Consider the following 27,904-nt stretch of genomic DNA (forward strand, 5'->3'; position numbering starts at 1 on the left):
GAGCTGTCTCGACTCTCCCACTGACTGCGGCTTCCCCTTAACTTTTCCTCCAGTGTTGCTGTTCTGCGCTAAAAGTAAAAGGTAGATTTACTTTTCCACAAGGAAAATATCAAGAAGGGTCCTCCCCCCTCCTCTGAACCCCCATGGCTGTTGAAGAGGAGTATTGTTATTTATCAGTCAGTAGCATTTTTGCATGGGTAATAATTTCATCTAGATACATCGTATTTTTCTACTGTCATTTATCTCATCACCAAGCAATGGTAACAACTGCGTGGGCAATAAAAAAAAATCTTCCCCGTGCAGGCAACCCTCGGCCTCGGCAGAAGCAAAACAATCGGGCTCGGGAGACACAACTGAAGTCAATGAAGACTTCATAGCAAAAGTATTCCATTAAACTTTAATTGTAAGATAATTTACGAGGGATATTCACTATGATTAAGTTGTTTTCTATGAAAAACCAGAAAAAGGATGGCAGCGACGCTCCAAAACAAGGAACTCAGAAGCGTGCCTCAGCAGCCCAGCTGAGAATCACCAAAGGTGGGTACAGGGCGGGCAGGGGCGGCACGGCGGGCAGGGGGGCGCGGCCACCACCCGGGGCGCCAGGTGGGTGCAGGGTTACCCTCCACAGCACTGGTTCAGGCTGACCCAGGCTGACCTCGGCTGTCAAGGGCAGCAGCCATTCACCCACAGTCAATCACACACCTTAGTGTCCCATTGAAGACTATAAATTTTAACTGTCCTAGACCAATAGAGTGAAATGTTCATTTATACAATGAATCAGGATTTTTTTTATTTTTCAATGATTTGCTATTGTAATGAAAAAAAAGGGTAAGTATTTTTCTGGAGCAGCAGCTCAGCAAACCAGTCAGTCATGTTTAGTTATTTACTGAGCATCTCAGCGCTGCCATTTGTAGGCCGTTAGGTCTCTTATAGTCTCCTTATGTCCTTGTGTAAATAAATTCATCTACTGAGGCTACGTATGCAACCCAACAGTTACCGCAGGCTATTGCCTTCTTGGTAATTATAAGCTATGTATGAACTAACAGAAGCCCACCTGAACCTAATGGACAGTAAACTACCGTCAACTCACATAAAGTCGCCACATTTTTCTTTTTTTGCTATTTTTCTTGTTTTAGTTGAGTTGTTCAAGAAATCGCTATGCATTCACTGCAAAATACGATCTTTCAGCTCTACAAAGAGCTTGGCATCACTCTGTTACGTACACTTGAAAGGTTAAAAAAATAGGTTTTATTTTGGTGAGTGACATCTGGCGACTTAATATCAATCATACTTTAATGCCGCCAACTACCTTTGAACTTCACTACTCGTGACAGTTTAAGGCATGGCCAACTTCCTATGGTGTTCAAAGCATAGAATATGCAAAATATGACAAAAACTCGCCACATTTGTCACTTGTTCTGGCGACTTTATATTACAAGATATGAAATGTCGTCAGTTAGGTTTCATCTTCATCATCGTCATTTCATCGCCGCCTGCTCCTAGGAGCTCCCACCAGGGGATGGCCATGGCAAAAGAGCTTCCAACTTTCTCTATCCAGACACTCCCTCCTTGCCTGCTCAAAGTTTCTCAAAGATCTTTTCCCCCCTCTCCCATACGTACTCTTGCACCCTATCCCTCCATTTCACTGGAGATCGTCCTCTAGCATTCCCTCCCTCTATCTCACTCACATACACCCTTCTGGTCATCTTACTCTCCTCCATTTGCTCCATATGGCCAAACCACTTTAAAGTCTGTTGCTTCACTTCTTCAACCACTCCACACTTCTTCCCTTCACCCCTGTGACACATTCCAAAATGCTCGTACACACTTTCATTACTCATTCCATCATTCTACTCACACCACAAGCACTCCTCAAATAACTCATTTCCACTGCCTGCACTCTAGACCTCTGACTTTCATTCCAGGCCCACATTTCACTTGCATATGTGAGGGTTGGTACTATTATTGTATTTCTCAAATCCCTCTTTACCTCCGTGCTCACACTTCTGCCATTCATGATTCGTCCCAAAGACCCTACCACCCTTTTTCCTTGCAATGCCCTTTCTCTTATATCTCCCTCCATACCACCATGCTTACACATAACTGATCCAAGGTACTTAAACTCATTGACCTCCTCCCTTTCTTCACCATTCAAAATTATTTTGCATTTTTTTTCACATTCAATTCCCACTCTATATGGGCATACAAAATCTACAACCTCACTTCTACTTCGCTCACAAACCATCACTTTACTTTTGTTGACATTTACTTTAAACTTTCTCCTATTACAGACACTATTAAAAACACTGACCAAATTTTGTAGGTCACTTTCATTTTCTGCAATGAGCACCGTGTCATCAGCAAACAGTATCGAATTCAGTACCCACTTCCTTCCCTCATCGAACAGCCTTACTCCAACTTCTCCAGCTTTACCCTTAATTTCTCTAATAACACCATCCATATAAATATTGAATAACCATGGTGACATGACGCACCCTTGTCTTAAGCCCACTTTTATCTCAAAATGTTCACTAGTTTCTCCAATAATTTTGACACATGCAGATGCATCCTCATAGAAAGACTTTATTGCACTAAGCAGTTTTCCTCCCACACCATAAATCTTTAAAACATCCCACAATGCAATCCAATCGACTCTGTCATAAGCTTTTTCCAAATCCATGAAGGCAGCGTATAGTTTCTTTCCTTTTGCTAATATTTTTTCTACTACCATCCTGAAGGCAAATATCTGATCCACACATCCCCTTCCCTTCCTGAAGCCTCCTTGTTCTTCACTGATTTTCTCTTCTGTAAGTCTTTGCACCCTCTCTATTATGACTTTGCCATATACCTTTCCGGGTATACTCAGGAGACTTATACCTCTATAGCTCCCACATTCCCCTCTCCTGCCCTTCCCCTTGTAAACTGGGACAATGATGGCTTTCATTCAGTCTGCTGGCACCCCCCCCCTTCCCATGCTACTTCACATATCTTGACCATCCATTTAACAACTACATCTCCTCCACACTTCAACATTTCTGCTGTGATTCCATCAATTCCTGCTGCCTTTCCATTTTTTAATCTTTTTATTGCCTGATTTACTTCTTCATATGTTATACTTCTTTCTTTATATACCCCTCCTCTACCTCCACTCAAAATTACTGCTGTTACAACCGCTGGACCTCCATCCTCAAAATTCATTAAGTTTTTGAAATATTCTCTCCATCTCTCTTTCACAGCTTCCCCGTCTTTCAACATCTTTCCATTCTCATCCATAACTTCATTTATTTTACTTGAGGAGATATTTTCTGCATTTCTTTCGTTTTTTACTTCTTTCCAATATGATTTCCTGTTCCCTTTATATTTTTCACTTAGTCTTTTTCCAAAGTCTTCATCAACTCTCCTCTTACTTTCTTTTATTGCTTGTTTTAATTTCATTTTGCATTCTCTATATTTCTTTTTCCTTTCCCTTTTTACTTGTTCAGCCACATTTCTTTCTTGAGTTTTCTTCAAAAGTTCCCTTTTCTCTTTTACTATCCTCCTTATCTCTTCTGTCCACCATGAATTTCCTTTTCTTTTTCCATCTCTCACCACTTTCATCCCTAACACTTTTTTTGTTGTAGTTACCATTATTTCTTTAAATGTCCCAAAACCTTTTTCAATATTTGTATTAACTTTTACACTTTCCCATTTTTCACTTAAGTGGAAATAGTAAAACATTAGTTTGGATGGCTTTTGATTTTGATTTATTATGATCTGCAGCTTAATTTTAAAGTATATTGATGAAAATGAATAAAGAAAAGCATAAATAACAAAAGGCCGTTTTCTGAGGAAAACCAAGATTTTCTTAATATTAAGTTGCCATCAAGAATTACCACCTACTGCTACGTACAGACTGAAAACGACAACACATCTACCTTCAGCAAGTCCTCAGGGACTACTGGCCTCTCAGCTGATGAGGCTGGTGCAATCATAGCGGCGTGAAATGGCAACAAGTGAAGGCGGGTGGAGGAGTTGGCTGAGTGTTCGCGCGAGTGAAAAATGACACTGAATTTATCAATGTCTGGTAATTTTGTCAAAGTATTTATAGTGAATTATTTTGTATGAATGCGAAGTAGAAAGGTTGTATTATGTTATGCATGCGTTGGAATTTACTAATGACGAATAACTTTTGAGATACAACCCTTTACTTTTTTTCGGCGACTATATATGAGCTGACGGTAACAGTGATACAATAGTGGGGAGCTGCATCTTGTAACCTATTGCCTTCCATTTTGTTGGAATGGGACAAGTACCTGTTAGATATTTGTGGAATTCAATACATAAGGATATGACAAAAATTTGTGTGAATATAGTCAGGTTATTAGGTTATATATAACTTGGAAAGTAAGGAACGTAGATCAAATTGTATTTTTGTACTTTCAAAGTGACCAGGAATAATTGACAAAGTGACATAAAGAGCAGCGTGTTGTGGGTACTGACTCCACTGAATAGGAATAGGAAACTGAATTCATTTAAGCCAAGTGTGATCCATTTCAGATATCAATGAGCTGACTCTGCCCAAGACTTGTGACACTGAGTTCCCGGACCCCGATGACCTCCTCACCTTCAAGCTGATCATTTGTCCTGATGAGGTGAGGCTTTGAGGTTTCTGATAAGATATGAAGTCTCTTTGCATCCTCCATTATTCAGCATATAACCTATTATCTGGAGTGTCGCACTAACTAGAAGTAATGTTATTACTTCCATCACCTTTTTTATTTTTTATTTTTCAATAGGGCTTTTACCGAGGAGGCCGTTTCATCTTCAGCTTCAAGGTCGGCCCAAACTACCCACATGAACCACCCAAAGTAAAATGTGAAACAATGGTGAGTGTATTACTTTCTTTAAATTTCACCTAGAGCAAAGAAATTTCTTGAATTCTTGAAATGTCTTGTCTGGAGCTTTACTTCCTCCTCCCTCATTGAAGATAATTGTTTCTCATATGAATTCAGGATTAAGGTAGCTTAAGGCAAGAAGATTCAGTTATAACTGAGGTTATTCTTCAGGTGTACCATCCAAATATTGACCTGGAGGGGAATGTTTGTCTCAACATCTTAAGGGAAGATTGGAAACCAGTCCTAACCATCAATTCAATAGTTTATGGACTTCAGTATCTGTTTCTGGTAAGCATCTTGAGTCAGCTGAAACATAATGAGTTTTTGTAAATGTATTTGTCATAAATGATTGTGAATATCATTGAGTTACTCCTCCCTCCTCCCCTTGTCAAAAATAGGTTTAAATGATTTTTCCATTGACTAGCTTTTTTATTTTCAACAGGAACCCAACCCAGAGGACCCATTAAACAAAGAAGCAGCTGAAGTTTTGCAGAATAACAGAAGATTATTTGAGCAGAATGTGGTGAAGAGCATGAAGGGTGGCTACATTGGCAATGTATACTTTGAAAGATGTCTCAAATGAGACTAAAATGTCATTTCTATCTGAGATCACAATTTTTTTATAATTTCCTCAGATGGTACTGTCAAGTTAATCAGCTATATGGCCTTTTCCTGTTTTCTCTCCATGGTTATCCTGCAGATGGTTCCTCATTATCCCTATGTATGACTATTTATTATTACATAGCTAATTGTAATCTGGGTGACAAAATCCAAATTAATTGTCTGCTCAAAACGGACATAAACAAAGCATTGTTTGCTCTCACATAACTATTTGTACTTTGTAATTACCATACAAAATAATGTGGAAAATGTTTATTCGTGCTTCTTTTCATGAACAACATAAAGAAGGCTACAGCTGTGATTAACTCCACATATGTGTGTAGCAGAAGGTTCACAACTGTTGTGTTGAATCATTAATTTTATGAGTTACATTTTTTTATGTGCTTTGCACTGTGAGTTCATTCCACTGCCCCATTAATGCTGCTAATTGGATGTAGAACATAATGCATTATAGCCTCATCTCTGGCAGAGAGATCTTGGAGCTTTACTTTTTAAATTCAGTGTAGCCAAACAGGAAACTATTGAGCTATAGTAATAAAGTTCTTTTAGGGGTGCTTAATGTTTTGCTATCAGAAATATTGTGCTGTAGGTTGTGTCCTTGGCAAAAAGTAAACATAACTTTTTTTTGTTTGTTTTGTCTGAGGGAAATGAGCAATGGTAAAAATATTGAACAAGTACTCAATCTTTCTTAAATGTAAAGTTTTTACTTTCCTCATAACCTTCTACACAGTTTCAAAGGAGGATTACCCCTAAGAAAGACTAGCCTAGGTTAACCGTAATTGAGTCAATGCAAGGGCAGTTGCTGTCCTGAAGACCATCTGTCAACCCGGACTTTAGATTAACTCTAAAGAGAATCAAGAATGAACTCCAGGGTACAGCATGACCCAAGCAAGAAGGCACCACAATAAACACTTGCCTGTGTCATAGCAGGCTGGGGCTGACCACCGGGACTCGTCAAGAAAGCCATAGGCTAAACGAAAAAAAATGCAGTGGAAAAGTCCATGATCCAAGACTTTACCTGTTAAGTCACTTAAGAAAATGTATGTACATATGCAGCATTGTACAGAGCTTTTTTAACATTTTAGTGAAATCAATACCTCCATGATGTTGGAAATATTATCTGCTACATACTACTAAGTGCTGAACTCTGTATCACTCGTTGCTACAATAATGACTCAAACACTGAAGAACTGACGCGCACCAAGGGAAGCAAGCTTTTTGCTAAGAGTATACATAAATAAATGCCAGCATGAGAGGTTTCATATTCATTATCCTCACTGTGCAGACTTATCAAAGCACAAATAAAAATGAACCAGAATATTGTATCATTTCCTGAAAAAATGTCATCCCAATGTGACTTTGAAATAAAAAAAATATTTAGGATTAATTAATTCAACACACAATTGTATCACTTGTCTGGATGTGAGACACATTGAGATGAAATATTATTTTCATTTCATCTTTCAACATTGCCTCTACATATGCTGAATATTTAAGTATATGAACTTTGCGACATTCAGTTTCTTTTAATTGTAGTATTAAGAATGGGAAGACAATGCTGCTTTGGTAATTTCTTATATTTTTTTGCCTTATGCATTCTGGACTTCACTTCCTACACCAATTCATGTTATGTCAAACTGCCTGGAAGACATGACACACCCAAGCCCTAGTCCAGAGTTCAGAATCAATCATTGAAACTTCCACTGACTTACCCTTTTCATGCTCCCAATAGGGCCCACACATACTACTAGGGCAATATCATGTGCTGTCACCCACTTGTTGTTGCCAGAGCTCTTTGTGTTCCACTTTACCTCACCTGGAGTGGGTCACCATGATAATCCTGTAAGGTATTGCAATCATTTTAAACTTACGGTAAGACAATATATGACGAAATCCTACTTATTGATGAAAAAAAAAAAAAAAAAAATAGTATGAAAAGTAAAATATTGTACCTATTTATGTTACTGCAGTTATCATAATCTGTCTACATATATTATTGATTACCTTCCCCTTATAGGAACTTTCCTCAAGGGGGTGGCCCAGAAATCTCTAGACTCCTTGGGGTGGCCATGGCAGAAGTGTCTCCAACTTTCCCTGTCCTGCCATTTCCTATAAGCACACTCACTATTGTCTACCAACTCTCTTCAGTACTTGTCCACTATTATATCACTGGTGGTCTCAATCCTGCCCTCATTTACACTTCAAAAAGCCATCATCCATTCTCATCTCAAGTCCTAACCATCTCAGAGCACCACACTTCATCCATTCCCTTCTTTTTCTTATTAATTACATATTCAGGCTCAACACCTACACATTTATTGGTTATTTACGTCATCCTCTCTTTTAAAACTCTCTCTCTCTCTCTCATACACATGATGACAGAAGGATCCACTGCACCAATGGGTTCTAAAGTGGTCTGGTGGGCTGAGTCAAATGCACGCTCATATTCCCAAGGATATATTTTCCATAAATTCCCATAAAGGAAAGAAGACAAACAAGCTATATCAGGTGTAGTTTGCATGAGTATTGAAAACTCTGGGCTGCCGCACAGACAAGGAAGCAGGCAGCTCATAAGCAATCAGCAAGACTAAAGTAAGTAATAGAAACACTTGCTTCCCATCACAGCCTGGCTCACTGGGGGTTGGAGCATGGAAGTGAAGCAAACATGTATTATTGTACTGCCAGCTGTGTGAGACTTTTGTACAACTAACTTATTCAATAAAAAAACAACACATAGCACAACTTACATTGACAATGAACAACCAAAGTACGTAATTGTCTACCCGAAGAGAAAACTATACAAAGTATGGCAAAATTATATCACAGTAGAAAGAAACCTACTTTGTCATGAGTACCACTAAGTGTTAGGTGGCATATTAGGCTGTTTCTCTCTCTCTCTCTCTGATTCCCTCTCTAACTTCATATACGTCTACATATCTAACTAGCTGTCTATCTATATATGTATGTATTGGTTGGTATTGGTTTCTTTTTTGGTACCTTTATATACTGAGGATAACACATGAAACTAGTTGATGGATATTTGCTTTCAATCTGGTCCTCATTTGGTGCCCCTAGACTTCCAACACCCGGGAGGCAGGACACAACCCTCACCTGACTCCCAGCACCCACGCACGGCTGGGTGGATAGGCATGACATTAGGAAATTGCCCGTCCGTCTCCACACCGCCCGGAGATCAAAACAAAGATCTTTTAATTGTGAGCCAAGTGTGCTAATCTCTACACTACGGATGTATGTATAAATGTAAGTATGTATGTAACTGTGTGTGTTTATTTATGAGTGTGTGTGTGTGTGTGTGTGTGTGTTGGACAACCTAACCTCATTGCTGGGATGTCAGGATTCACATAATATGCTTTGTTATAAAAACAACTCTTTCAAGGCCAATTACAAATTACAACCTATATATACTAACAATCTAAACTGTATTGAGTGTGAAAGTGTATATGCATATAGTAATGGGAAGTTTTAAGCTTAAATAACTGACAGACAACATGAAAATAAGCCAAGCTGCAGTATGTTTCATTGCTGCACATAAAAAGCAGTAATAAAAAGTTTCTTATTTTCTATACCACTTCATATTTCTATTATACCATAAATTAAATTTCATGATTGACACTGAAACAATGATGCTGCACCAAGTTCCAGTAACAAAGTTCATATATAAAGTATATTTTACTTATTATTCCTTATGCAAGCCAGAACAACAGTTAAAGGAGATGGCATCGAGTCACTGTACCTCCTGCATGAACCCGTCACACAGATTATGGATCATGTGAACTACCAAGGCTTTAAACAGATTAAAGGGCACATGACTGCTTTCTTACTTCTTCAAACACATAGTTAAGAATGCAGGTCTTACACACACACACACACACACACACAAAAAAAAAAAAAAAAAAAAAAAAAAAAAATAATAATAATAATAATAATAATAATAATATTAGATATAAATAAAAAATATTTGGCCTTTGGCTAGAAAGAAGAAAGCAGCTTACCTATTCAGTCAATACTTCATACCCCTTCAAAGGCTCCTCTGGGCTTCTACACATTGAGCCAATGGTCCTTCCACAGTTAGAATTTTCAGAGTTGCTTTTCTGATGTCATCTTAGGTTTAGGGAACAGCCACCTAATGCACAGAGCCTTGTCAGGAGAACAGGGAGTTTGCTGAATATGAGGAATCCTGAGCTTGGTTAGGAAATCCTGGACAAGATACTATGAATGGGCAAGAAGTGAGAAGGGTTGGCTTGGTGGTGCTGGTAGTCTGATGCCACCAACAACTCTGGTTTCTTAGACACAGCTTCCTGAAGGCAAGAAGTAAGTCTCCTAATTTACTTTTTAATTCGTAAGTTACTTGTGATTAACACATCCTGGCAGTCATCGAAAACTCAACATGACTTAAATCTTGCAGCAAACTTGCCTCCTTTCTTTAAGTTTTGGTGATGGTAACCCAATCCCTGGGTAACAAATAGTGGATGCTGACCCACCCATTGACTCAGCACCTCTATGGTATTGTGGTCAGTATGCCCAGCTCCAAATCCATGGACCCAGGTTTGAATTCCAGCTGGGCAGTCAAAGAGCAGCTCAGCCAATTATTCATCCTCCCTTTCAGGCTGGTCGATAAATAAGTACCCGGGGAAAGTTACGAATGTCACAATTACTTTGTGTCCCAAGATATCACAGGCTCATGAGCCAATGAGACACAAATAAGCAATGAGGCCAGGCACAGATGAGAGAAGCTGTGGTAAGGTTGAGCACTGGAAAGCCAGCTGGTGTTTATAAAATCACTTCCAAGTTGATCAAAGCTGAAGATGCAGCCATGATCCACAGGTTGCATGGGGCATTGGTTGCTTTATGGCAATTTGACACCATTTCTAATGACTGGGAAAGGGGCTGATTGTTCCTATCTAGAAAGAGAAAGGGGACCATCGAGACTGTAACAACTGAAGTAAACCACTTTTCAGTATGCAAGGCAAGGTGCTTGCTTATCTATTTCTCATGTGAATTCCCAACCAAGTGCTGAATTTGCAGAGGCCTGAGCTGTCCGAGTTCACATCATTGGCTGAAACAGTATACTCTGTTCAGGTGTGTCGCAAGGACATCAAGATCTTAGAAAATTTCACATACCTTGGAAGTGTAGTGCAGCAAACAATCAGCAGACTTAAGGAGAGGAATTGTTGTTTGAATAACCAAGGAGTCTTCATTTTTCAAATGAAGTGTAAATGAAGATATATAAACAATACTTTTGAGAGCAATAACTAAGTTTTTTGGCTATCAATGCCACCTCTTCACCAAGCCCAGCTAAGTGAATCACAGTCAGTTTTCAGAAAATGGAGGCACAGTGAAATTTTTTATTCAGAATGTTTTTGTCCAGAAAATCCAAACTCCATGAAACTGAGGTCTGGGAAATTGAAGGTTCATAACATTTTTGTGCTTCCAAAATGCAACTTTACCTATTACTCTGTTTTCTTAAAGAAAGACTTAATTCAATTTAGGCAACCTTTACATTATAAAGAAAAATGTTAGTGAGAATAAATAAATTATACATACACACAGGTATACACACACAAAGACATACATACATATGTACATAAAAGGTTTCCATACTTACAAAAAGTAAAAACCTAGAAAACATTTATATACACAATGGAAAATGGAATGAACTCATGATTTCTTGCATTTGCACACTGCTAGTTGCTGAATGTCTAGCATCATGTTCATTGTTCAACCATGTGATAATGAAATGAATGAAAAGATGGACCATATTTTTCTTTGCTATTGTAACAACCATTTGTCTCACTTTAATTTACATGATGGTGGATACCAAGGACTGCATGATGCATGCCTATTTTTCCTATGACAAGAGAACAAAATATTGGTTTATGTTAGACCCTGCTATAACCATGAGGTAATCATCCTTTCCCCCTTTTAAAGTCTTATGCTTATTGCAATATTGGTAAGTTAAAAATGTGGCTACTGGTGTACAGTTGGAGTGACAACTTAATAGGTCACCACAGTATCCAGCAGCTTTCTTACAATAAACAGATTAAATTTTAAACTTTATAAATGCTTTCACTGTACTTGCATAATGACCTTGGTTGATAGAGGTGATCATGTTTTTTGTTGTCTGTGATTACTATCATACAACTATATTATCACTACAGACTTTTAGCTTAATCAAAACTACAGCAATGGGTGATTCCTAGCGTGTCTAGCACTATGTTTTGTCTGTACTCCACTAACGACGGCTTACGTAGACACTGACTAGCTGAGCCATGAGCATGTCATATACCCAGTCACCACACCCAGACACTCAAACTCAATTGTAAAACTATCAAAATGTGAAACAAATGAGCATTTTGCCATATATGAATATATACATGTAAATTCTATGAATGGTAAACTTGGATGATAGAAAATAATAACCACCTGCCTGATGAAAACAACTGTGTGCTCCATAATTATCATCCTCTCTTTCTAGTTTCTTTCTACTATCTTTTCAGTGTTTTGGTCCTGGAGTATGCCCGTTCAACATTCAGTCTGCCTGAACAATGACATCTGTATGAGGAAGTGGCTGTATGGAGTGTGAGGGGAGTAAATGGGATACAGGAGAGGATGGCAGTCATCAAATGGTGTGTGAATATGACTGTGAGCTACTTCACTGGGTATCCTTTTATCCCTTTGTTTTACTTTTTTTCTTTCTTGAATTGGAAACCCTTATCCTGCCTGGTATAAAATGAGGCTGAGACAATGGATGGATTGACTGGGTAAATCTGGATACTTTTCATTGTGTATATGCAGAATGAGAGTCAATAATTCCAGTGTGATTTTCTTGGAGCTGTTTAGACTAGTGCTGTTTTGGATAACCCATTCGACAGAACATATTCATGAACATATTCAATGAAATACAACTTCATCCTCTCATATTTACCACACAGGTAATCAGATAAATTAATGCCTCAAAACAACACCTTTTCTGTAAGTTATTGTCAAAGGAAAAATAGATTGCTCCCAAAATTCCAACAAAATAACCATATTCTGATTGTTACAGGGTAGGTATAACTATTGCACTTCATTATCACCACAAGCAGCGAGGCTTGTCAGACCTTCAGCACGCGAGGGCATCATCAACATTATCATCCTGCTGCGTCACAGTGGATCTAACACAATCCTGACTCTTCAAAACAAACACTCTAATCTACAGTATTTTACAGATCAAATACATTTCCAGCATTATTTTTCTGTTCATGAAAATGGTAAGATAAGTTTTTGGCAATTTATACGAAATGACATGTGCGAGACCTCAAGAATACAACAGGAATCAATAGGGAAATATTTTCAATATTTTCTGTATCCACCTCAAACTAATATTACTTGCAAACAGAGTACATAACTGAAAGCTGTAGTTTGTTCAAATTAACTTATGAATAAGTTTCACTCACTCAGCAAAACATTTGCTTTATTCAGCTTTATCAGAACAATATGCAGACAATGATGCATTTACTTAGAATGTGGCAGGAATAGCATTGCTTTAAGAAATCATTTCCACAGTAAAATTTTCTTACTGCATGAGCCTATGAGAAATAGAATGGAGCTTGGTGACATGCCTTCTAATAGATCTCAAATTTATGGTATGGAGTTACAAAAATGTGGCAAAATATTAAAGCTGCACTTAAATCCCTGATAAAGTTAACAAAGCTCTGCTGTTCTTTCCATCCCAGCAGACTTAGTGCAGGTCAACCAAGTTGTTCTGCCACTGAGTTACCACATGATATTTTTGCTGCCAGTCAACACAGTATCCGAAGCATCACTGAGGAACACAACAGATGGAGAAATGAATTTGGGTTTATAATAGTACACTTGTACAATCAACTCTACACACACACACACACATGCACACACACAGATGCACACACAATTAGTCCCCTTTGCACATGCATGCAAATGTCAAATTTCTGGGTCTTCCAGCCCTCATCACTTGATTACTCCTTCACGCCATCAGTATCTATTCAATACATTGCAAGCAACCAAGTGTAACTTTTTTGGAGTAATTCATCTTGCAGTAGATGGATTCTGGCACTTGCTTTCATATACCATTAGTAATCAATAAAAAATCTACTACTAACATACTTGCATAGTAATGAAGTATTATTCTTAAATTCTGATAAAGGATATTGTTAACTCCAACTCCATTTAAATCTTATACATACTAATTACTGCAAATGTACTTACTTTCACACTAAAACAATGACATATCATGACTAAAATGAGAACTTAACAACACATAATTTAGTCACATACTTTCCAGTTAAGTTGTAGAATGGAATGTTACTTAGCTCAGCAGGGCCAGAGTGCTTGCCACCCACAATGAGGCCAGTGATGCTAGTCTTGCTGCGAGGACAAGGACCAGTCATGGGATGAACAATTCCCAGATCAAAAAAAACTGTATTGTTTATGATAAGTGTAAAAGAAATTTAGTTTTCTGAGTGGTTGAGGATCATCAAGGAGTGTAGAATTATCAAAATACTCTGCAGCAAAATTAAAGATATTCTTACTGACATCTTGAAATTATGGCATCTATCATGTTTTACCACAAAAGCTCATCACAAAAATGAATTACCCTGTAAGGACACACACAGCATGTAATGTTACATACAATTGACTTTTTCATCTTAACTTAATCCATAGAGCTTTGCAAACAAGTCAGTTCTGTAAAAAGCTTACCAAAAATTCAGATGGGAGTCACATATGTCAATACTTCCATTTTACAATTACTTGTTTATAAGATCACAGTTTATATGACTACAATAACTTTTGCTTGGGAACTTTTCAATATAAAACTATAGTAGTGATTCAAATTAATGTGAAAATTTAAAAAAAATTTTGTCACCCAGGATTTTTAATCCAGTTGCTTTTCAAGCTACACGTGGCACTAATTTGAGAAGCTGTGACTTCAATCTGTAAAGGTGCATCACTATGGTGATAAGGACAAATTTTTTTGTCGGTGAAGTGGCCCGCAACGGCCTTGTAGGTCTCCCGGTGGCTGATCCAATACTCATGTCCAGCATGTACTTGTACTATATCATGAATATCTTACATATTATGCAATTGGATTTATGCCACAGTACCTTTACAAATTAAAGAACAATTTGCAGATAACAGTATTTTACTTGGAGGGAAGCAGTTAATATCAGATTTATGACAAAACAAACAAACAACAAAAGCTACTCTGCATCAGTAGCATTTGAGCGCTTCACTTCTCCTCAAGACTGACCAGCAGTGCCAACAGCTGGGTGGCACCTCGCTCCTTGGTCACCCACTCAATGGTGTCTGGATGCAGGTGGGTGTCCGGGGTGGGAGTCCAGGGCACTGAAGGGGATCCCACCTTGTAGGAGCCGGGTTTGACAGCCACTTGCATCACCACTCGTACCTGAACCCTCTTCCTGGTGCACGGGTCCACAAACCTGTTGAACAAATACGCTGCTGTACACTCACAACAGCAACAGGATAAGCACTGGTCTTTGAATGGGCCACTATGGTGAAAAGCACAGGCTATGAGTGGAAGTGTGACTTGAGTGTGTTTGAGTAGTAGGGGATAATAAATAGCAGGGACACCTTCCCCAAGTCCATAATGGAGTAGTTCAGCCAGCACAACAACCCTGTCTCATCTATTATTGTAGTAGAGTGCTTGATTTCCATGGGCCGACACACCTTGAGGCTCAAGTGCAAAATAAAAGTGATAAGCATTTTGAGTTCCTTGTATTCATGCAAGGCAACATATCAATAGTGGTGCAATACAAATCATAATGAATTACTACTACTAAGGAAATAGTTATAAATTCTACAGTTTACTTACTTACACAGGATAATGTGCTATTGGGGCAGCAATTGTAAGTCACTGGAAACTTATTGATGCTGATGATGTAAGTTTTTAAATAACTAATGCTGTCACTGATGGCATCCAATCATTCATCCCTTTTAGCTGACACTCTTTTTCACACACATCCTACAGTATCTAAGACAAGCAAAAAAAAAAAAAAAAAAAAAAATATGAATAAATAAGAATACTACACCAAGACTCACAGGACGGCTGAAGCAAAAGGTTGTGACGAGGCGTATGTGATGGTGGGGGAGAAGCACAGCTGGGAGCCATCACTGTCATCATCCTTACTGCGGCGACCAGCAAGGGTGGAGCTCACGCCCAGCTCACCTGTGATCACCAATACTAATAATCGCTCATTCACTTGCATCACTATTTGAATTTAATTACTTGTATTAATATCTGAGCTTAGAAGGATTAGATAAGTCTCATCTGCCTCTGTTCATACAATAGTTCTCACTTATTTCCACCATCCAATAATCTAAAACAGCTCTCTGAAGCCAATTCCTCGCACTAATTCCTCACATCAAGACAAAATTATCTCCAACAAGACAAGGGAGAGAACCACTCACCTGAGAAGAGCAGCTCCCCCTTGTCCAGCATGCGACGCACAGCACCCGGCCGCGTGCCGTGGTATGCCATGTGCCAGGACTCGTTATTGTCTCCTACACCACTTACCAAACCAAACCGGCACCATCCAAAGGGTTGTGCATAATGCTTCGGTGGGCTACCTGTGAAGAAATTATTTATATGCCTTTATAATCTAATGGGACTTACTCTTATTAAACATATTAGATAGGAGATTGTACTGACATAAGCATGAGGTCAGTAGCTAACAGGGTGAGATAATGCTGAAGTAATCTACATCTCAGATCCAAACTAGACTGATTTCCTACCCAACCTATTCCCTCCCTGTTCCCACTTCAGAGTTACATTCCTGCCATGATTAATGTGTTCATTTCACTTTCATCTGACCTAAACCATGTGTTTTGCATTATAAAAATATAAATAAAGCGTCTCTGAAGAAGATACTCGGGAGGGCTGAGTACAAAGAGCTCTTGTTACCTTTAGTGTAGTATGGCTCATCTCCACGTATCTTGTGGCAAGTCTCACAGTAGCACTGGTTGCCATCAGAATTAAAGTAGCCCTCTGTTGAGGTTAAAGATGACATGTAAAGAATGGGCTACTAAGTTACACCTTCATGCTAAAATATCTTTAATAGACATTACCTAAATGAGTTTATTTATTTTGCAATTTAAATAACATTTCTAAACAGAATATTGATAATATGCTCATGAAACTAAAGACACAAAATAGATACAAGTTGAAACTTCTGGGAGGCCAATGTTCTGCAATGAAATGACACAGGATGATGATGAGTGCTCCAGGACCAATGACAGACTTACCGGGGAGAGCCAAGGAAGCCTTGAATCTGTAGCACATGTTCTGATACTCACAGTTCTTGACTATTGTGCTGTCTGGTAAACTCCTCATTATACCCTGAAACAGATCATGCTTGGATCAGTTCATACCTTTTCCACACCTGTCACCTGCACTAAAAAATACAAATCAAATCACAACCCCTTATCCACACTCCACCAGGTCAAACCATTCCTTCATTTACATTAAAAAAGATAAATCAAATCACAACCCCTTATCCACACACACCACCTATGGGCACTCTCTTACCCTATCCTTGTCCTTGAGTGGCTGAGACTGTGTGATATGCTCTGCTTCAATGTTAGAGCCGGGCTGCCGCACCTCATTGCTGATGTTACTGCTACTGTTGTCTTGGCCCTGTGATGGCTGTGATGTTTGTTGTGACTGAGGGGACTGTTGCTGCTGCTGCTGCTGCTGTTGCTGTTGCTGTTGTTGTGGTTGTTGTTGCTGCTGCTGCTGCTGTTGTTGTGGTTGTTGTTGCTGTTGCTGTGGTGGTTGTGGTTGTTGTGATTGTTGTTGTTGCTGCTGTTGTTGCTGCTGTTGTTGTTGTTGCTGTTGCTGCTGTTGTTGGTGCTGCTGCTGCTGTTGAATGTTGTGTGTGTGATGGTGGTGGTGGTGGTGGTGATGATGGTGATGGTGGTGAGTTTTAAGGAGATTCTTCTTGTTTTGTTCCTGCCCCGCCTGGGTGCTTGTGTTGGTGGGGGTCACCGGCAAGTTGTTGGTGGCAATGCTGGAGGCTGAGGCGGCGGCAGCAGTGGTGGCGAAGGTGTTGGTAATGGTGGTGGTGGGAGTGGAGGTTGTGATGGCACTTGAATCACTGCTAATGACACTAATACTGGTGCAGATTGCAACCTGTAAAGAAATATATACATTATTATCATCATCATTGTTCTCATAATTAGTACATCCCATTTATGAGAAGCACAGACTGAATAATAGAGAAATACTGACTTAGTGAGACTTTCTAAGAGATATGAGTGCACAATCACACTAACAAGAAATTTCTGATTGTCCATGCATGTAGTGGAAATCCATACACACCACTATTATGTGGCTCATCTTTACAAGAGAAAGAACACACAAACAAAGAAACCTACCTCTTGGCACTGTCCGTACAGATCCAACACAACATACACCGTGGGTGGAATTTCCTTGGCTGCCACACCCTGGTCCACACCATTGACTAACAGGTGCAGTCGAGCCTCATGATCCACCCGCACCCCCACCACGTGACCCCCGGCCCCCCCGCTGCCCCCGGCCAAGCTGTCCAGGTCTGGTCCATAGCGACCCTTGATCTATGCAAAGAACACAGAAATAAATGTAAAAAGTATGAAATAATATCTTTGGAATAATTTGCATATCCTCATAATAAAGTAAAGAAATTCATAGCTGTATATCCAAAGAAAAATTAATATTACAAGTAAATCTGCATATCTATATATATATATATATATATATATATATATATATATATATATATATATATATATATATATATATATATATATATATATATATATATATATATATATATATATATATATATATATATATATATGAGGCAAGGCATAACAGGTAGGTATCTCTTCTGACAATTTGTCTAAATTCTCAAAGCTCATATTTACAAAACACTACACTCAACCCTCGATTTGCCGGACCTCCATTTGCCGGATTTCGGATTTGCCGGACAAGAGTCCGTGGGGTAAAAAAAAAAAAAAAAAAAAAAAAAAAGTCCGGGACAAGTCGATTTAAAACTACCGCGCCAGACAAAGTTCGCAAATCGGGCACTAGATGGCAGCGCGGGCGGACATACACGTCTAGTACTGGACTGTACACAAGTCTGCCGCGTCACACGAGTGTTGTGCTTACGTGCTTGTCGTGGATACACCTCTTCTTCACAACGATGCCACCCAAAAACCCACCAAAGAAAGTAACCAAGCGTACAGCTAAACCTGTGCACCTTTCTGTGTCGCAAAAACTGGAACTTTTACGTAAAATAGTCCGGGGGTGGGTTGTGTTTCCCGGACATATATAGGGTAAAGTCCGGCAAGGGGGTAGACCCCCGGACATTTTCCATTGCCGGACATTTGCCATTCCCGGACAAGCCTTCCCCCCTTTTAGTCCGGCAAATCGAGGGTTGAGTGTATGACTATTGAATTTGTTCCACTCCATTAGCCTGTTGACTCACCTTAACTCCATTGTAGAAGACGGAGTCCCCTGATATGATCCAAGTGTTTCTCTTGAGGGCGAAGGCTGTGTTGGGGAGATGGAGCTTCTCTGGGGGCTGGGCAGTCACCCCGAGCATGAGAGAGCTTGACCACCGTGGGTTGAGGGGACCAAGACGAACCTAAGAGTCAGTACAAAGGATATTTAACACATATCTTGTGGCTGGCAGCAACCCCGAGGCCACGATGTTGCGATGATTTGAATGTGACTATCTCCAGTTTTCCGGTAGTCACCAGACAGAGAAGAGGTGGGTGTTATGCTGGCGGCTTGTAGAGCGTAATTGCGCCTGGCAGAAAGCCTGACCCACATGGGGGCAGGCCGCAACAATATAATGTTTTATGAATCTGTTGCGGCCTGACCCATTTGGGGGCAGGCCATCAAGATGGCTTTTCTGTGCATATATATGAATATAAGCTACTGTATATGATTTGTTATTACAATTGTTCAACTGATTGCCTTACAATACAGTAAATTAACCAATTCTATTTGTATTTTTTTACTGGTTATGGAACCCATCGGTTTGTCTACTGAGAAGAAGGCGAAGAGTTTCATTCCAGAATATGGCTCTGGTGATGAAGATTCTTGTGGTGAATTCTACAGTCCATCTTCAAATTATGACTCCTCATTGAACAAAGGATGGAAAATTGCAGCCAAAAGAGCAAAGAAAGTGCCAGCCTTTTGTGCTGGCTGTGAGGGTAGTCCATTCATGTGCCTGGATTGCTTCAGTGTGAAACATCATGGCTAATATCATGCAAAGGGAGAACAATGAACTCGAAATATGGGAATGCACATCTTTTGTTTATTCATTATGTGTTCCAAGCCAAGGATACTTATTTGTCGTGAACAGGAAGAATAATTTTCTCTCTCTCTCTTTTTTGAAAATGTGGTTTTTTTTTGTCGATATTTATACTCTATGATGGAAAATTATACGGGATATTTGAGAAAAAAATAGTTTTCAACCACTCAAGTTGAAAAAAGACCAATTAAATGTAATTTACCATATTTCATAATAGTCTCAATTCAAGGTAAAATTGAAATGGTTTAATGGTCAACAAACAATATTATTTTTATTGATTCTCTTTCTTTAATGCCTTATCCACAGAAAGAGAATCTTTAATACATAAAAATATTAATAGGTGGATCGTATATTGCATAATTAGGAGGATAGTAATTAGCATCAAAATGACCACCGGTGGGTCAGGCTGCAACAAGGGAATAAACCACCTGACCCACCGGTGGGTCAGGTCGCATGGAATGTGTTTAAAGACTGACATATGCAGAAGTGTTTGGAACATAAATGAGGGGAAAAACATGAGTTAGTGATAAACAAAATAGATAAGTACAAAATAGATAAATAGATATGAATAGATTAACAAAATACATCCCTTAAAGGACAGGTGGAAGAACTAAATGCATGAAAATGTACTAATTACCTACTCTTCTTTCCCTGCCAACCACCCTTCACAAGAACAAGGCAAAATATTAAAACTTACAGGCAGACATAATTATCTAAAAACACAAAAACTGAGCCAACTCACCTGAAACACTGTATTCCTGGGCAGTGGACGGGCGGACATGACAATACCCTGGTTGTAGCTCTCCGACCGTCTCGCCGACAGCCGGTCAGAGGAGAGCAGAATGTTCTTCCCGGTATTTTCATGAAACTGGATGAGGGAGGAAGAATCTTTATTACTGCTGGTCACCATCTGCCGAGTCTCCGCTTGAGGGTCCTGCTGTTGTTCCCGGTGAGGTGCGGGCCGTGTGTCTGGTGGCTGAGTGTGCCGGCTGCTCTGTCCTGCCTCCTGCCTATTATGCTCAGCTGCCATAGCCTTAGTATCAACGGGGAGTCGCACATCTAAGGGTGGGATATGGGCCGAGGTGGCTGGATGAAACCCTGAGGAAAGTGAGCCCAGTGCAGCAGGGTGGCGAGACTCTGGTTGAGATAGCTCCAAGGAGTCCTGGGATACTGCATTATTGTTTGAGGCTATCACAGTGGAGTCCATGACTGGTGATGAGGCCTGACGAGACACGCTTGTGGCCACCACAGACTCAGTGAAGCCAAACAGGTCCACCACGCCAAACACACGCTGTGAAAGAAACTATGTCACCAGTGGCAATATCAACATTCATGGAAACTTTCATGTACACTTGTTAGTCAAATAAAGCAATTTGTTCTCAACAACAGAGGTTAAGAAAGATGTATAAAAAACTGTGGGCCTATTGGACCAAATAATTTTCTTATAGTACGTACAAAAATAAGTGCTGTTCAAAGGAGGAAAAATGGAATGATGTTGCTTAATAATACTGTAACCCTCTGCATTCCAGTAATATCTGTGATTTTCATATAAAAAAATACCTTAGTAATGTTAGTAGCTGCCACACCAAAGTCTTCCCCATTGATGTAGAGCCGCATGGCCCCATCAGTGGTCCGCTTGATGCCCACGCGGTCCCCCACCAGCAGCCGTCCCAGGTTGGGGCAGTAGTTGAGGCGAAGAACAGAGTTGCCGTTCCGCCACACATCAGAGCCACTCACCCACCAGGCATCAGCTGACTCAATGCCTGACACAGTGGCTGGGAGACTCACTGTTGGGTAGGAGTCACTGATGGGCATGGAGGTGAGGCCAATCGCCAGGGACCCACAGTAGCCAATCGCAGCACGGTCAATAGACACCTAGATGAAGATATAATGATGATTAGAATTATGAGGAAAAGGAAATTACAATAATACTATTTAGAGATGAAACACCATGAATGTAGCTTGCTGCCTGTATGTTAGTAAATACATATACACGCACCTCAAAAAGTTCCTCTGGCTCCAGGGGATGTGAGGTAAAGATGAGGCCGTGGTTGAAGTGCCGGATCCGCCTGGCTGTCGTGTTGTTGTTGGTCAGCGTGATGTTTGCACCACAGCACTTGGAGAACCGGTGGATGACCTGGCCCACAGAATATACATACTGTGCTTTTTATTGTGCTTTGTTTTTACAGTAACAGAAACAGCTCAAGGGGGAAAAATATCTACACACTGCTCCTTCACAACAAACAACAAATGATTACAGGCAACCAGACTGACAGACAACAAACAGAGAGAGACAGTTTTAGTTACCTACACCAGTCAAAAACATTCTTGCCAAACTAAAAAGATCAACTGGCCACTCACCTCAGACCCTACACTTGTTTGTCCTGCTGCCGGGAGGGAAAGGTGCGACATGTCCAGATACTGGGACACCGAAATGAGAGACTGGTCATGTCTGATGGGGTTGTGGACGATGGTCACCTGGGCACACTGGCCGTACAGATCAATCACAGGCCACAACCCTACAAAAGACGGCCGGTGGAGATATTTATGGTTTGCAAGAACACGCTGAAACAGGCTGTATTAGATGTACAATTTCATACTAAAAATAAATCCATATTCAAGAGGTGGCTGAAGGTTATTGTTCAGTTGTGGTAATTTTTATTGGGTTTATGTGCTGTGTTAAAAGAAGGTATGAGGTTAATGATGTATAAAGACCGAACATGTTTATGCACTCAATATAATGATGTCTTGAATATTATATGTAAAATATGGTAAATAAATCACTACAAGGCAGAAATCAAAGATAGCCAATATACTGTACCATCATATGAGAGAGGGCAAAATGAAATCATGATTATTTCATGAAAAATCATCTTTCACTTCCAGATAGTATTATACATAGCTGGGCACGATAACAGAAAACCTTATTCCCGAAAACCGATAACTGATAATGGAAAACCTTATCGGTGATAACCGATATAAATCCACAATTCCGATACTAGCTAGCGATAAGTCCGATAGGCGAAAATGATACTATATTGATATTTCAAATAAAAAAACATAGATGAATTCAAATTTTCATTATCTGTATTTTAGAAAACTTACAAAACCTGAAAACCACACGTTGACACGTACCTATGGACGGTAATACTAGAAACGCCTGAACCGGTGTTGTGTTATTTGGCGTCCCCACCATCAAAGCTGGCGCTTTTGTTTACAAACACTGGTCTCTCATGAACTGCACATGCTCAGACCAGCAAGCGTAGACCTTTACAGTCTCACAAAGCTTCTTGACCATAATTAAGAGTTGCTGGAAGGCTGAATCAGACATACAGTACCACTACCACCATCCCCGCTGTTTCTAGAATGACACTCTGTACGAGTTGTATTTATATGTACAGAATGTCGTTCTAGAAACAGCAAGGATGGTGGTACTGTATGTCTGATTCAGCCTTTCAGCAACTCTTAAGGTGTTTAAAAGCTGTGTGAGACTGTACAGGGCTACGCTTACTGTTCTGAACATGCGCAGTTCACGAGAGACCAGTGTTTGTAAACAAAAGCGCCAGCTTTTGATGATGGGACACCAAATAACACAACACCGGGTGCCTTCAATACCATGGGATGCTCACAAACGAATATGGAATATCAAATTTGAGGCAGTGAATAATCATTTTTTGGGCAAAGTTAAATGATTTTTCTCTTTAATATATTGATTTTTGAGTCTAACAAAACAAATAACTGAGTGTTTTAATGTTGATGATCTAAGTATGAAATCTCTTCACCGAAGATATTTCAAACCCCGAAGTTTTTTCATGCAACACCGGGTGCCTGGGCCACGCATGCGCAGTAGGGAGGAGACAATGGGTTTTTTTTCTGAGAAGCGGAAAAAAGTGGCGATTATCGCTAGTTTGGTTACAAAAGTAACAAAGATACCGAAATATATTTAAATAAGTAGCGGATGGCCAATAACCCGATTTTGTTATCAGCAATAAAGTATCGCGATAACACCCACCTATGGTATTATATTCACTCATTTTCATCTCAATATAACCAACCTTTGTCTTCACTTCTCTTATAGTACTACAATTGTGTATTATGATGTGTTGTACAATAAAATAAAGCAAAGTTTGGGGCTTACATGTAGCCTTTGTGCTCATCTCTGTCTCACTGAGTCTGTGGTTGGTAAGAGCCTATTACCTTGGGACACAAGACAAGTGTGACACCCAGGTTACCAAAGTACCAACATTTACTCTCCCTAAGCTTCCCCAGGTACACATTTATCAACCAGCTCCAAAAAAGGGATGATCAGCTGGGTGGGCTGACCACCAACTGCCCTGAGAATCGAACCCAGGCCCACATATTCACAGCTAGGCGTTCTAACTACTACACCTAAAAGGATACACATGCTGGGAAAACACTGCTATAAAATTTCCTTTCCATAAAAGCTACAATCAAACTACTACTGATTATTAGTCTTCTTCTTTCCATCTTGCAACTTTCAAACTTTCATAAACAAAACTCTCTCACCTTTCCCATGAGTCATCAAACATCCAGGAAACAAGTAAGGCTTGTAACACCCATTGTGAATTACTGTGCATATCTGTGGCTTAATTATTCAACTACATTAGCAACCTAACATCCTTCAAATTCTTCTTAATACAACAAATTTTACTTCATCTAGTTGCATCTTTTCACAAATTATATGTGGAATGATGAGTGCTTGTATGTGAGTGTATGTGAGTGTATGTGAGTATGTGAGTGTGTGCATGTATGTGTCTTGAGAGATAGGATATACACATACAAATATAAAGACAGCCAAGTAAACTGATGTACAGATAGATACCCCTGGCCTGCCTCCACGTAAGGGAATGAAAGCTCTGTTGCACATGTATAAAATTTTAACTTTGGCCAATTGTACCCTAAAATGTAAGCACTTCCAATCAGTTTTAGGCCTCCATCTCCTTTTAGCCCCACAAGGAGGAATATGACACGTAAAAACAAATAAATAAATCATGATGCAGATTGAGCTGATGATGAGGCTTGGACAAGATACAAAACAAAGCCATGGCGAAGGGAAGACAAACCATGAGTAAGAGAGGCGTGAGACTCAGACTACACCACAACAGTAATCAAGGGAAGCTAGTGATAACATACCTTCATCTTCTAAGGTTGGCATGAAACAATTTAATAAGACTCCTTAGTGAAGAGCTATGTCGCACAGTTGCCTCCATGTTGTAAGGAGATCCAGTGTTACAGTACCATTACCACAATAGACAGGAACATTTAGGAAGACAGACAGGAAACTTAACATAGGGAATGAGGAGGCATGCAGCACAGAGGACAAGGAGGAGAGAGCTCCAATGGTGAGGATGTCAGGAAGGGAATCAAATGTGGGGACAAAAATACAGATAACTTAGATAAAACATATAAACATATCAAGTGAGAATGGGTTTAAGTTATGTACTGAACAGGAAGTAAAGCCTGCACTTAAAGCCTAACGACCGCAATGTAAGCTTCACTTCAGATATTAAAAAGAGGCTCCATAGTAAGTACTTATCCCAAAACCATAAACCAAAGAGTAACAATGACAATGTCTTTGAGCTGAATTGGTCAATTAAAAAGGAAGTTGAAGGATACTATGGGAAGGAGTTGGGGAGGGCGTCCTCTGCAGCAATATTCTTAAAACTAGTAATACTAAAAATACAGCAGATACCAGACTAAAAAAGTCTTGGCAAGAAAGTTATCATCATGCAAATGCCTGTAATACTACAGAAACCATTTGATATTTATCTGAAAATTATATATCCAACATGAATTTTTAAACATTCCATATAAAATCTAAATTCTTACCATATATACTCACATCAAAGTTTTCTTTATATTTAAAGATAAATTCATGGAGTAGACACTATTACTTCCTGTCAACTGTCATAAGCCTTTTCTGTGTCTATGAAGGCACTAAACAACTTCCTACCCTTATCAACTATTATTTTGTGTGTTTTCTTAAATCCCCCTGCTCATCACCACTTGTAATCATCATCCTCTCATTTAAAACTCTTCCATACACTTTTCCTGACACACTGAGTAAGCTTTTGACTTCCTTACTGCCATCTCCATCTCAAATCACAGTCATTCTTCCTGTGGATATGGCCACCCAACACTTTAATAAAGATGAGGGTGAAATATAGCAGTTTAAATTACTTCCCTTGCTGCCTCTGTCAGTACTAAGCCTAAACCTATCCATTCTGATGAATAAAAGATGAGCATTTTGCCCACCAAGATTACCAGTATTCTGTCAGTGAAAGGGACACTCTTGAACTGAGGATAATACCTTAATTCATATCTTGAAAAAACATGGAGAGGGTTCACTTTTACACAGGTCAGTCTTTGAATGAGTATATATGGTAAGCACCAGTGTGTTACTGCCTGTGGTATCAGCTTCTAAGAATCCTACATGAAAATACAAGCCATCAAATTGCAGAAAACTGTTTCAGTAACATAAATGACTGAATAAAAATGTTTTGTTTACTTGTAAAATGAATGAAAAGGGTATGAGAACTGTACAACATACAATACCTGACAAATTTCAAGTATGAAAAGCAATTTATCCTCCTCTTGTGTGAGACAAAAGAATGGCTGCTTGTTACAGAGATCGAATCTCTTAATGGCTGAAGAAAACTACCTTTGATTCATTGGCCATAACACAGTGCAACGAGTGCTTTACTATGAGACAGAAGTACGAGTTTTGTGGAATCTGACTTTTGTGGAGGTAACTTAATGGACAAGAAATAAAAAATAATTATTCCCAATCTCTTGCATTAAATAAAAGCAACCAGTAGTAACCTTGCAGTAATCCACTACACTAAGATGTGTTTTCAAAACAATTCCTTCATAATGAATCATGATAAATATTTTACATTCCAATATATATATATATATATATATATATATATATATATATATATATATATATATATATATATATATATATATATATATATATATATATATATATATATATATATATATATATATATATATATATATATATATATATATATATATATATATATATATATATATATATATATATATATATATATATATATATATATATATATATATATATATATATATATATATATATATATATATATATATATATATATATATATATATATATATATATATATATATATATATATATATATATATATATATATATATATATATATATATATATATATATATATATATATATATATATATATATGGTCTTCCCCATTGACGTAGTAGTGGAGTGAACCATCAGGGTGGCGCATCATGCCTACTCTGGTGCCCACTACCAGTGAGTCGAGGTCACAGCGGTAGTTGTTCATGACTGTCACGCCATCCCGCATGACAGATGAGCCACTCAGCATCCACGTGTCATAGTCAATGTCTGTCATGGTGCTGGGGAAGTCAATGTCCTCTGGAGGGATGGCTGTCACACCTGTCAGGGAAAAGCATGTGGGTGTGTGTGTAGGCACCATTTTACATTTTTAATCCCAGATTGTCAGGGATCCCGCTGTTCCCTTGTAACATTACGTTAGGTCAGCCTTCTATCAGTGGCCCCTTCATGAGTATGGGAGAGAGCGTTAAAGATGGAATGTAGGAGGACTGTTGTAAGTTGCATGGATCACAGTGCAGATTTATTGGGTTGCACTGAAGTTTGCATATATATATAAAAATAAAACACTTAAGAATAACTGATTACAAGAGGGGGAGAGAATGTAGTGTGAGAGAAGGGAAAGATAAAATTGAATGAGCAAGTATTAACCCTCTCACGCACCGTAAGTTTCCAATAAGTTTCTGCTCCACTCACCATGAATTTCTCAGGCCCGACCGGCCTTTTTTTTGCTGCCGCGATACTCTACATTCCCAGACGTATTTTACCCTCACAGATATATCGTACCCCAATAAATTTGGTATCAATGGCTTCATAAAGACTTGTACTAGAACATGCACAAATAAAAATAGAGGAAAATAAACAATACAAGCTTGTTTCAAGTC

General features: G+C 39.1%; 2 protein-coding genes across 2 annotated transcripts in view; one reads left to right on the forward strand and one right to left on the reverse strand.

The window, feature by feature from the left end:
* The first annotated feature begins 288 nt into the window (after positions 1–288).
* LOC126999914 (NEDD8-conjugating enzyme Ubc12-like) lies at positions 289–6,813 on the forward strand. Its single transcript, XM_050863073.1, has 5 exons — positions 289–537; positions 4,537–4,631; positions 4,776–4,865; positions 5,046–5,162; positions 5,317–6,813. Exons 1-5 carry the CDS (start codon positions 432–434, stop codon positions 5,455–5,457), a joined length of 549 nt encoding a protein of 182 aa, XP_050719030.1. The 5' UTR covers positions 289–431; the 3' UTR covers positions 5,458–6,813.
* Positions 6,814–7,936: 1,123 nt separating this feature from the next.
* The window catches only part of LOC126998217 (neuralized-like protein 4), a 29,715-nt gene continuing 9,747 nt past the window's right edge, over positions 7,937–27,904 (reverse strand). The window contains exons 14-26 of the mRNA XM_050859709.1: positions 27,122–27,344; positions 22,214–22,427; positions 21,852–21,989; positions 21,413–21,727; positions 20,595–21,143; positions 19,019–19,177; positions 17,928–18,125; positions 17,080–17,682; positions 16,797–16,890; positions 16,456–16,539; positions 15,963–16,121; positions 15,594–15,720; positions 7,937–14,974 (exon numbers count right to left, since the gene is read on the reverse strand). Of these exons, the coding sequence (XP_050715666.1) occupies positions 14,764–14,974; positions 15,594–15,720; positions 15,963–16,121; positions 16,456–16,539; positions 16,797–16,890; positions 17,080–17,682; positions 17,928–18,125; positions 19,019–19,177; positions 20,595–21,143; positions 21,413–21,727; positions 21,852–21,989; positions 22,214–22,427; positions 27,122–27,344 (3,074 nt within the window). The 3' untranslated portion in view covers positions 7,937–14,763. The remainder of the gene's footprint in view (positions 14,975–15,593; positions 15,721–15,962; positions 16,122–16,455; positions 16,540–16,796; positions 16,891–17,079; positions 17,683–17,927; positions 18,126–19,018; positions 19,178–20,594; positions 21,144–21,412; positions 21,728–21,851; positions 21,990–22,213; positions 22,428–27,121; positions 27,345–27,904) is intronic.

This window comes from Eriocheir sinensis, chromosome 2 (genome assembly GCF_024679095.1).
Source record: "Eriocheir sinensis breed Jianghai 21 chromosome 2, ASM2467909v1, whole genome shotgun sequence".
NCBI classification, from domain to species: Eukaryota; Metazoa; Arthropoda; class Malacostraca; order Decapoda; family Varunidae; genus Eriocheir; species Eriocheir sinensis.

Bases quoted from the DNA above. Each gene is read 5' to 3' on its own strand.
- LOC126999914 (XM_050863073.1), top strand. From the start codon at position 432: ATGATTAAGTTGTTTTCTATGAAAAACCAGAAAAAGGATGGCAGCGAC. The intron at 538-4,536 runs GTGGGTACAGGG...GATCCATTTCAG, and splicing joins CCAGCTGAGAATCACCAAAG to ATATCAATGAGCTGACTCTG. The intron at 5,163-5,316 runs GTAAGCATCTTG...TATTTTCAACAG, and splicing joins GACTTCAGTATCTGTTTCTG to GAACCCAACCCAGAGGACCC.